This window comes from Heptranchias perlo, chromosome 2 (assembly GCF_035084215.1).
Source record: "Heptranchias perlo isolate sHepPer1 chromosome 2, sHepPer1.hap1, whole genome shotgun sequence".
In the NCBI taxonomy this organism is placed as follows: Eukaryota; Metazoa; Chordata; class Chondrichthyes; order Hexanchiformes; family Hexanchidae; genus Heptranchias; species Heptranchias perlo.
In genome coordinates this window covers 72,942,720-72,955,027 of record NC_090326.1, presented here as the reverse complement: position 1 = coordinate 72,955,027, position 12,308 = coordinate 72,942,720, and the positions used below count along the sequence as shown (strand labels likewise).

Genomic DNA, 12,308 nt, shown 5'->3' with positions numbered 1-12,308 from the left:
CGGGTGAGACGTGGGAGCGCTGTGAAGGGCGTCCTCACTTCCATGTCCCCTTTTGCCATCATCCCTCTCCTGGGCCAGGGCCACAACACTCCTACCACCCTGCTGGACAACAGGTTGGAGGACACTTGTGAGGCCTTGTAAGCCCACTTGTAAAGTATCTGTCTGCCTGTTTAAGATGGCAGAATGTTGTTCACCCTGAGTCCGCACGGCCGTTGTCAGGGCCTGAATGGACTCATTTGTGAGCCGTGCTTGAAGCTCAATGGAGGCTAGCCTTCCCTCCATCGCAGACATTCCCGCTCTTACCTGTGCCACCAGTTCACTAATGCAGGAGGTGGACTCCTCCATCCTCTCCCCTATTGTGGAGAGTGTGTGTGGCACCTGTTCCAGTACTTCGCAAATGTGCTGCTGTCTCTCGATCATTCTCCTTTTAAAGGATGGCCCCTGGAGTTCAGCATCTGCGTCCAGCTGAGCAGAGTTTGGACTCTCCACAGCTGCTCCTGCCACCAGTGTCTGCTCGTGCTTACTTGTGTGTGGTGACTCACCAGGTGCCACCCCAACTAACTAACTACTAGGATCCACCAAGGTGTGAGTATCTGCGCTGGTGTATGGCTCACTAAGATGTGACGGTGCGTCCTCAGAGGCCAAGAGCTCTTCTGAGGAATCGTCCTCTTCTGTCACTTTGGTTGCTGAAGGGCCTGGAAGAGAACAGAAGGCAATATTAAGAATCATTTTTAAAAATATTCGTTCATGGGATGTGGGCGTCGCTGTCAAGGCAAGCATTTATTGCCCATCCCAAATTGCCCTTGAGAAGGTGGTTATGAGCCATCTTCTTGAACCGCTACAATCCGTGTGGTGATGGTTCTCCCACAGTGCTGTTAGGTAGGGAGCTCCAGGATTTTGACCCAGTGACGATGAAGGAACGGCGATATATTTCCAAGTCGGGATGGTGTGTGACTTGGAGGGGAACGTGCAGGTGGTGTTGTTCCCATGTGCCTGCTGCCCTTGTTCTTCTAGGTGGTAGAGGTTGCGGGTCTGGGATATGCTATCAAAGAAGCCTTGGTGAGATGCTGCAGTGCATCCTGTAGATGGTACACACTGCTACACTGGTACACACAAGCAGGGAACATAAAAACTGACTGTAAAAGCTTCCATAAACATGTCAAGAGAAAAAGATTAGTGAAGACAAATGTAGGTCCCTTACAGTCAGAAATGGGGGAAATTATAATGGGGAACAAAGAAATGGCAGAACAATTAAACACATACTTTGGTTCTGTCTTCACAAAGGAGGACACAAATAACCTCCCAGAAATGTTAGGGAACCAAGGGTCTAGTGAGAGGTAGGAACTGAAGGAAACCAGTATTAGTAAAAAGAAAGTGCTAGGGAAATTAATGGGGCTAAAGGCTGACAAATCCCCAGGGCCTGATAATCTACATCCCAGCGTACTAAAGGAAGTGGCTCTGAAAATAGTGGATGCATTGGTGGTCATCTTCCAAAATTCTACAGACTCTGGAACAGTTCCTACAGATTGGAGGATGGCAAATGTAACCCCACTATTTAAAAAAGGAGGGAGAAAAAACAGGGAATTATAGACCAGTGAGCCGAACATCAGTAGTGGGGAAATGCTAGAGTCCATTATAAAAGATGTGATAACAGAACACTTGGAAGGCATTAATGGGATTGGACAAAGTCAGCATGGGTTTATGAAAGGGAAATCATGCTTAACAAATCCACTGGAGTTTTTTGAGGATGTAACTAGTAGAATAGATAGGGGAGAACCAGTGGATGTGGTGTATTTGGATTTTCAGAAGGCTTTTGATAAGGCTCCACACAAGAGGTTAGTGTGCAAAATTAAAGCACATGGGATTGGGGGGAATATACTGGCACAGAATGAGAATTAGTTGACAGGCAGGAAACAGGGATTAGGAATAAATGGGTCTTTTTCCGAGTGGCAGGCAGTGACTATATATATATAAAAATGATTTGGATGAGGGAACTGAATGTAACATTTCCAAGTTTGCAGATGACACAAACTGGGGTGGAATGTGAGCTGTGAGGAGGATGCAAAGAGGCTCCAATGTGATTTAGACAAGTTGGGTGAGTGGGCAAGAACATGGCAGATGCAGTATGACGTGGATAAATGTGTGAGGTTATCCACTTTGGTTGCAAAAACAGAAAGGCAGGTTATTATCTGAATGGTGATAGATTGGTAAAAGGGGAGGTGCAACGAGACCTGGGTGTCCTTGTACACCAGTCGCTGAAAGCGAGCATTCAGGTGCAGCAAGCAGTTAGGAAGGCGAATGGTATGTTGGCCTTCATTGCAAGAGGATTCGAGTACAGGAGCAGGGATGTCTTACTGCAGTTTTGCGGGGCCTTGGTGAGACCACATCTGGAGTGCTGTGTGCAGTTTTGGTCTCCTTATCTGAGGAAGGATGTCCTTGCCATGGAGGGAGTGCAACGAAGGTTTACCAGACTGATTCCTGGGATGGCAGGACTGATGTATGAGGAGAGATTGGGTCGACTAGGCCTATATTCACTAGAGTTTAGAAGGATGGGAGGTGATCTCATTGAAACATATAAAATTCTAATAGGACTAGACAGACTAGATGCAGGGAGGATGTTCCCGATGGCTGGGGAGTCCAGAACCAGGGGTCACAGTCTCAGGATACGGGGTATACCATTTAGAACAGAGATGAGGAGAAATTTCTTCACTCAGAGGGTGGTGAACCTGTGGCATTCTCTACCACAGAAGGCAGTGGAGGCCAAGTCATTATATGTATTCAAGGAGGAGACAAATATATTTCTTAATGCTCAAGGGATCAAGGAATATGAGGAAAAAGCGGAACAGGGTACTGAGTTAGACGATCAGCCATGATCATTTTGAATGGCGGAGCAGGCCGGAAGGGCCGAATGGCCTACTCTTGCTGCTATTTTCTATGTTTCTATGCATCCATGGTGTGCCGGTGGTGAAGGGAGTGAATGTTTGGGTGGTGGATGGGGTGCCAATCAAGCGGGCTGCTTTGTCCTGGAAGGTGTCGAGCTGCTTGAGTGTTGTTGGAGCTGCGCTCATCCAGGCATGTGGACAGTATTCCATCACACTCCTGACTTGTGCCTTGTAGATGGTGGAAAGGCTCTGGGGAGTCAGGAGGTGAGTCACTCACTGCAGAATACCCAGCCTCTGACCTGCTCTTGTAGCCACAGTATTTATGTGGCTGGTCCAGTTAAGTTTCTGGTCAACGGTGACCACCAGGATGGTGATGGTGGGGGATTCAGCGATGGTAATGCTGTTTAATGTCAAGGGGAGGTGGTTCGATTCTTTGTTGTTGGAGATAGTCATTGCCTGGCACCTTGGTGCAGGGGAGGTGGTTAGACTCTCCCTTGTTGGACATAGTCATTGCCTGGCACTTGTCTGGCACGAATGTTACTTGCCACTTATCAGCCCAAGCCTGGATGTTGTCCAGGTCTTGCTGCATACAGGCACGGACTGCTTCATTATCTGAGGGGTTGCGAATGCAACTGAACACTGTGCAATCATCGGCGAACATCCCCATTTCTGACTTTATGATGGGGGGAAGGTCATTGATGAAGCAGCTGAAGATGATTGGGCCTAGGTCATTGCCCTGGGGAACTCCTGCAGCAATGCCCTGGGGCTGAGATGATTGGCCTCCAACAAACATTATCACCTTCCTTTGTGCTCGGTATGACTCCAACCACTGGAGAGTTTTCCCCCCGATTCCCATTGACTTCAATTTTACTAGGGCTCCTTGGTGCCACACTTGGTCAAATGCTGCCTTGATGTCAAGGGCAGTCATTCTCATCTCACCTCTGGAATTCAGCTCTTTTGTCCATGTTTGGACCAAGGCTGTAATGAGGTCTGGAGCAGAGTGGTCCTGGCAGAACCCAAACTGAGCACTGGTGAGCAGGTTATTGGTGAGTAAGTGCTGCTTGATAGCACTGTCGACGACACCTTCCATCACTTTGCTGATGATTGAGAGTAGACTGATGGGGCGGTAATTGGCCGGATTGGATTTGTCCTGCTTTTTGTGGACAGGACATAACTGGGCAATTTTCCACGTTGTCGGTTAGATTCCAGTGTTGTAGCTATACTGGAACAGTTTGGCTAGAGGCGCGGCTAATTTCGGATCACATGTCTTCAGCACTACATCCGGGATGTTGTCGTGGCCCATAGCCTTTGCTGTATCCAATGCACTCAGCCATTTCTTGATATAACGTGGAGTGAATTGAATTGGCTGAAGACCGGCTTCTGTGATGGTGGGGATATGGCGAGAAGGCCAAGATGGATCATCCACTCAGCACGTCTGGTTGAAGATGATTGCAAACGCTTCACCCTTGTCTTTTGCACTCATGTGCTGGGCTCTGCCATCATTGAGGATGGGGATGTTCACGGAGCCTCCTCCTCCCATCAGTTGTGTAATTGTCCACCACCATTCACGACTGGATGTAGCAGGACTGCAGAACTTTGATCTGATCCATTAGTTGTGGAATCGCTTCGCTCTGACATCATAGCTGTCATGTTGCGATGAGCATACTGAGGTGTTCAACATGCCAATCATTATTAACATCAAATCATGTTGCGTGTGATGAATGTTAAAGTTGTGTCACCGGACGTTTGTGGGGTGCCAGTCTTGGCATCCCTGACGGACAGGCCCTCGAAGGTGCGGCTGATCTGCAGGGCCTCCTCCTCTGCCTCTGAGAGGACCACTATTTGTTGTGGTCCCCCTTCAGTCCTCGCCCTCTCCCATGCATTTTGTGCTGTCTTCTCCTACAGGGGAGATAGTACAGATGTGTGAGTGAGGGTGAAGTAGTCAGCCGATGAATGCATTTCTTTGGGTGAGGCTGACCATAAAAGAGATCCATCAGAGGGTGACTACCAGACAGAGACATCAGGACTGGGGTGAGTGGTCGTGGTGGGTTCACAAATGGAGAGGTGAGGAAGTGCTCAGGAAGTGAAGGTAAGTTGACGATGAGCTTTAAGTGGATGTGAGGAGCGATGCGATGGGGTAATCTGGTCAGTGCAGAATGTGAGGGAGTGGTGATGATGTGCACCACAGAATGCAGGAGAATCAGTCAGTGTACTTACTTTTGCTGACCTAGTTAGGTCATTGAAGCACTTCCTGCACTGCACCCAATTGTGGGATATGCTGCTCCTGCTGGTGACCTCCTCTGCCAATTTGAGGCAGGCCTTCTTGGTGGCAGAGGCAGGGCACTTCCTCCTGTCCACCGGGTACAATATTTCCCTCCTCTCACCCCAGCCAGCAGCAGTAAGGCATCACCAAATCTTGGAGCTGGCTTGCCCCTCTGCTGCTCCATTCTGCCCAGTTCCTCCTTTGTCCAGCAAAAGCCATTGATGCAATGGCCTATAAATGGCGCAGCTTTCGGACAACAAACCCGGAACCAACGTTAAGGGCCATCAATTAAGTCTCGATCGCGTGGGGATAGGTAGGGATTTATTTTTAGGGTTTCCCACATGCCCATTGACCCCCCCCCCTCACCCGCTGCCATATTAAAATCATGCCCCCTGTCCCTCTTAGAATCCCTTGACATTCAAACACTGATTCTTGGAATTGCTCCAAATGGCACATGAGAACATGAAAAACTTGTTGGGTGATGTTATTACGGGATTCCCTGACATTTCCCAGAAGTTAAGGATTTTACAGGACCATTATTTTTGTGTCACAAACTCAGGACACCCCAAAGCAGTTTACAGCCAATGAAGTACTTTTGAGGGTAGTCACTGTTGTAATGTAGGAAACCGTTTACCCTACCTCTTTGCCAGTCAACCAACTTTCTATCCATGCTACAACATTTCTTCTTATACCATGTGCCTGATTTTTTTCCAACAAACCTCTTGTAAGAAACCTTACTGAACGCCTTTGGAAGATCTCTATATACTACATCTACTACAATCCCGTTCTCTATCACATTGGTCACTTCTACGAAAAATTCTATTAAATTTGTCAAACATATCTTACCTTTACTAAATCCATGCTGGCTGTCCTTGATTAACCCATGCATTTCTAAATATATATATAAATATAATTACAGCACAAAGCATCAAAACACATTTTCTATTACAGGAAATAATACATCTCCTCTTATAAAACAGTGGTCCTGATATTTATAGGGAGGCAGGAAGGGAGTGGGAAAGCATGTTTGCAGGGGGAGCACCCAGAAATCCAAGGAAGGCAGACCTCATTATCATTTTTTTACTCCGTTACCCGCCTGGTAGCCAGCCAGATTGTCAGACTGGCCGGCTGCCGTGGGGGAAAGCCTACGATAGAAGGCTGCAGTCGAGGAGTGTTGGGGACAGTCCTCAACAACCGGGAAAGATCTGGGGTTGGTGGGTTGGTGGGGGGGGTCGGACCATCAATCGGGAAAGAGGGGGAACCGGGAGAATTCGCAGGGGAAGGGGGTTGGCCGATCGCGGCAGAAGATTTGCTTGGTGGGGTGGGGGGGAAGCACTCCTGCTCCTCCTGGCCTACAAGCAGTGCTCTAGAAAGCACTTAACTGCTTGATCCGGCTGCTCCCATCTCCACCTTGCTGCCGGGTTTCCCAGGTCCTAGGAAACCCGGCCCGCAGCTGTTAAATTTAAATCAGGCTCCTACCTGCACTGTGGGAGCCTTTTTAAATTTTATAATGAGGCATCCCACCTCTCGAGAGCGGGACACAGATATGGCTCGCAACCCACCACCGTAAAAATGGCGGCTGGCGCTTACGTGGCGGGTGGGGGTCGGGTTACACAATTTTTTGATTATAACCCCCACCCCCGGTTAAAATTTACCCCAGTGTGTCCTGTAACTATACAGGAAAAAATGTAATAACAAAAAGGCATACCTCTTTTGCCAGAACAAAGCTTAGTATGAATAGTATAAGAAACATCAAAAGAATTTTCTAATGGTTGGATTTATGATGTAACTGTTCTTTATCTTAACATTGTCATTTCTTCAAGATTTATTTTTAAAAGAACTTTCCACATCATTATAGCTCCCGAAGAAGCCATATTCCGATTTTCCATGCCAAATGGCTTCAGTCCCCTGGGCTGGAGAAAGGAAATTTCCAGGGTTCCCACTACTAATTATTGTTCAGCAATGCCTGCTGAAAAGTGCACAGTGTATGGACTTCAGTGGCTTGACTATGAGACCAGTCACTGTCTACGCTCACACATAAAGAATGGCTATTTAGGTGAAGGAACAGAGGGCTGTAGACATCTGTGTAATCATAACCCTTCTCCTCTGAAGTGTCAGTACCTTCAAGAAAGGAGGGAAGAAAATGGGCAAAGAAAACCACGATAACCAGTTGAATTATTTTCAAGCACAATTGTAAACACAAGCAATCTTTAAATAATTAAGTATTAGGTTGTAAATTAAATTATTTACAGCATCTGAGGCTATGGCATAAGTTTTATAAATGGCTCTTGTATGATGGAAATATCAACTATATAACTATATCTGGTGAACTAGCTAGATTTGGTGAACTATTACTTTAAGGCTAAGAAAATGACAGTGGGGTAAACTGGCTTCCCTGCCTGGGTGGTGAAGACCCAGTGTATGTAATAATGGGCAAAAGCCAAATCTCACTTTGTAACTCCCAAGATAAAAGTTGGTTGGAAATATTTTTTCTTTCTTTGAACACAACAAAAGACTTGGTCCTCAAAGGGACAAATTAAGTTCAAACACTTTAGTCATCACTGCAATAGATAGTTGTGAAAACGATACTACAAAAGAATTGCACCTGTTATATCAAGGCAGTCAGAGCTTCCAAGGGAATAAGATTGAAGACTGTTGCTAAGGTGTGCTGTTTCTGCTCTGGATGGTGATTGAGGCAATCGTCCCTGACTAATCAAATTAGAGGAAGAACTATGACCTGTAAAAAAAAATTAAAACATCACACAAGATTGTGGATTTGATTAACAATTCGTAACTGAACTGATCAGGTAACTGATAAGATATTTTCAGGCTATTCAAGGATTGATATATATATAGTTATATATTTAATTGAGGAGAATATTATACAGAACTACTGATGCCATATGCTCCAGTACCGTACCCATGCGGCGACTCTTAAATTTGCTGACTGTTGTTATTTTAATGCTGATGTTGACTCATTCATTTTAAAATAAAACTGATGGGAAAATCTAGGCCTGATCGTCAGCAGGACACAGCCATGGAAGGCATCAAAACTGAACCTGATCCTGTCCTTAACTAATGTTTCACACACGAACACTTTTTAGCAGGAGTCTCTGCATATCAAATACAATGATAATTCCAAGGCATGTGTAGCCTTGGAACAGGGAAGAGTGTGAAGATACGATAAGACAACTGCAATAGTGATCAAGATTGGGAATGTTAGCTAATTTTTCCCTCTCTACAGTGCAAGGGCTCCAAGGCTAATGTTTTTGACCCCTCTGCCAAACTGGCCAAAGTCAACTAACATCACAGACTAGGAATCAAACCTGGGAACTTCTTGTCTGTATAGCTTGGTACTACATTGCTTTTAACCACTAGGTCGTCAGTGGGGCTTAGTTCTTCCCAATTGTACATTCAACACAACAGCTTACATTTCACTCCAGGTCAGCTGGAGTTACAGACCCAATGGTGAGCTTACCGAGGTTGTGACTTTTCCAAGGGCAGGCTGCTGAATGTACTGAGGTTGTAAGTGTGCAACAGTATGTAACTGTAGTTAGCTCACAACACTTAGAGTGAAAAAAATCACACTGATCCAGAACAGTAGACTCCAGAGAATGAAAAAGCAATTTAAGGGACTGCTCTGATAGCTCAGCCAGTTTATTCAGTGAGTAGCTGGACCATACAAACAAGGAAGATCCTTGGTTTGTTACATAGTGTATGAGAGCTAGTTCATCTCAGTGGGGGCAGCAGTAGTGGAATTCCAATTAGCTTAATGCCTCTGGGTGAGAGAGGGGCAAACAAGGCTCATGATCTCCTATCCAGCATCCCCTGCTGAAAGTGTAGATGTATGAACATTAGGTGACAACAGGCTTGGCTCCTCTGTTCCATCCACCCATAATCAAATAGCCTGCCAAACTTACTACCAATGCCCAGACATGAATAATAGTCATTTGGGTGAGCTACTAGAGGGGAACTGACATCATGGAAACATACATCAAAGTTTTCTGGACAGAAGGAAAAGGAAAATATTGACAAGAAAAATGTTTTAAAAATATTTCTCATTAGCTAGTTCACCACCAACAATGCAACTAAGGAAAATAACTCCTTTTAGGTTGACATTTAAGGTAGATTGTTATTAATTCCCAGTTTACATGCATCAAATCATTTTATTGAAAAAATATTTACTTTGTCCTCTTTTACCTAATTATTCAACATTGCTTCTAACTGTCACTTTTCACTGTATTCTTTGATGTCTGTCAAATATATACAATATGCTGAAGCTGAAGAATTGATTTTAAAGAGAACAACTTTCAAATAGTGCACTCATTGGCATCATCAGAAAATAATGTAAATAAGATTGTTACTTCTTCTGTTTCAATTTTTGTCAAGATGTTAGTCAGGTATGTCAAAATTGAGTTACACTGTGCTCCAAGATTTTAAAAATATTGGAAATCCTTGGATAGAATGCACTAATAACTCAACAAAAATTGACTGCTAACACAGTGTTGTTCAGCAGCACCATGTATACAGCCCATTAATAGTGATGGATTACAAAAATAGCAAATAAGTGATCCAATGCCACCTCTATTACATTTGAGCCTCTAGGGTCATAGAGTACTTGAAAGAAAATCTATTAGAAAGAGCTACATTTTTAAAGAAAATAATGCATTTGGTTAGACTAGTAAACTAATTTGGCAGGGGGTTGGGCACCAGAATGAAATATTAGAAAGGAGAAACAAGGTGCACGGAGGGCTGGGAGAGACAAATAGCACTAGAGTAAAGAATAGTTCAGAAATAGGAGAGATCAAACATGGGGCAAATGCGAGGCAGTCCAAGATGAGTTTGGCGTGCATGTGCGAAAATGCACGTAGCGTGGTAAAGAAGTTTGGTGAGCTGTAGGCACAAGTCGACACATGGGACTATGGTATAGTGCCAATAACAGAGACCTGGCTCAAAGAAGGGGAGGATTGGGTACTTAATATTCTTGCTACAAGGTATTCAGGAAAGACAGGGAAGGAAAGAAAAAAAGGGAGGGGGGTAACAGTATTGAACAAAGAAACTATTATAACTCTGGAAAGGGATGATGTAGTTGTTTGGTTAGAATTAAGGAACAATAGAGGAGCTATTAGGCAACTGGGTGTATACTATAGACCACCAAATAGTGGCAGAAGGGTCAGTAACCAGAGGACACAGATTTAGGAGCCAGAGGCGACATGAGGGAACAGCGAGCAGTTATGATCCGGAATGCACTGCCTGAAAGGGTGATGGAAGCAAATTCAATAATAACTTTCAAAAGGGAATTGGATAAATACTTGCAGGGAAAAAATGTACACAGCTATGGGGAAAGAGCAGGGGAATGGGGCTAATTGGATAGCCCTTTCAAAAAGCTGGCACAGGCATGATGGGCCAAATGGCCTCCTTCTATGCTGTAACATACTATGATACCACGATAGTGGAGTCAACATTCGATTAAACCCTTTTATACCAACAACAGCTGTCACTTCTAGACTTGACTATTCCAATGCTCTCCTGGTCGGCCTCCCATCTTCCACCCTCCATAAACTTGAGTTCATCCAAAACTGTGCTGCGCACATCCTAACTCGCACCAAGTCCCATTCACCCATCACCTCTGTGCTCGCTGACCTACATTGGCTCCCAGTCCGGCAATGCCTCGATTTTAAAAGTCTCATCCTGGTTTTCAATTCCCTTCATGGCCTCACCCCTCCCCACCTCTGTAACTTCCGCAAGCCCTCGAACCTTCCGAGATCCCTGCGCTCCTCCTATTCTGGCCTATCGTGCATCCCCGATTTTAATCGCTCCACCAATGGTGGCCATGCCTCCGGCTGCCTAGACCCTAAGCTCTGGAATTACCTCTCTAAACATCTCCGCCTCTCTATTCTTCTTTAAGACACTCCTTAAAACCTACCTCTTTGACCAAGCTTTTGGTCACCTTTCCTAATACCTCCTTAAGTGGCTCAGATTCAAATTGTGTTTGTTAACACTCCTGTGAAGCAACGTGGGATGATGTACTATGTTAATGGCGCTATATAAATGCAATTGTTGTTATTGTGCCTTAAGCATAGCAAATGCCTAAAGTCACTTCACAGAGGAGAAATCAATGCTGAACAGTGTCAGGAGAGATGACTTAATGCACAGTCAAAACTGTGGGGTCCTTCTTTAAATATGATGTCTTCAGGATCTGACTGTTATTTTAACCATGGGCCTGAATAGGGAAGTCTTTTTACCTTTATTGTGGGGCCAGGAGGAGCAGGAGTACTCCTCTATGGCCCACAAAGATGGTTTAGGCCACCCCTGCCCTGGGCGCGCTCTCCCACCCACCACTGCACCCCCCCCACCCAACCAAAGACAGTTCCATTGGACCCAGGTGGAGGGCAGGAGTGATTAAATGACAAAAGGGATGATGGTGCAAGGCAAGGAGGGTGGTAATGGGACGAGAAACAAAAAGTGGGTGTAGAGGAGCTATAAATGGCAACCATCATCCCTTTTGTCATTTAATCACTCCTGCCCTCCACCCTATCACAGACCTTCCCTTTTGTTCTTTCCTCTCCTCTCCTCCCCCCTTTCCCTGGCGCTGTATTTGCTTAAAAAATGTTTAATCTTCAACTTCTTCCTGTTCTGACGAAGGGTCATTGACCTGAAACATTAACGCTGTTTCTTTCTCCACAGATGCTGCCTGATTTGCTGAGTATTTCCAGCATTTTCTGTTTTTATTTCAGATTTCCAGCATCCGCAGTATTTTGCTTTTGATTTAAGAATATATTGCTGTAGGTTTGGTAGTGTTATCTGGAAATGGTGTTTTGCAAATTAGAGTGTTTCACTAACTTGGGAAAAGCCATCTAAAATGAATTACCAGTTACTTATGCCTACATTCCATATTACAGGGATAATTTTACAAATTATTGATGCAGAGTTCCGCCTGCCGGAAGTGTACATCAAGAATTCAGCACATTTCCCATGACTTTGAGTTCATAATCAATAGGCGTAGAAATATATTTCCAGCCTGAGAACCTGTGAGCCAAGAGCGCAAATTTGTAAAATCACTCCTTACAGTTGCTTTTAATACATAGGATGTTTTACAAAAGTGATAGAAATTCCAGAATCCATTTATTTTACAAATTGATAGATGTGCACAAGCACTTCTA

The 12,308-nt window shown here is 44.9% G+C and overlaps 1 protein-coding gene across 2 annotated transcripts in view; it reads right to left on the bottom strand.

Moving 5' to 3' along the window:
• nek10 (NIMA-related kinase 10) overlaps positions 1-12,308 on the bottom strand; it is a 211,732-nt gene that overhangs the window by 52,620 nt on the left and 146,804 nt on the right. For both annotated transcript variants that reach the window (XM_068002825.1, XM_068002817.1), the window contains exons 29-30: positions 7,751-7,882; positions 5,992-6,036 (exon numbers count right to left, since the gene is read on the bottom strand). In XM_068002825.1, coding sequence (XP_067858926.1) covers positions 5,992-6,036; positions 7,751-7,882 — 177 coding nt within the window. The remainder of the gene's footprint in view (positions 1-5,991; positions 6,037-7,750; positions 7,883-12,308) is intronic.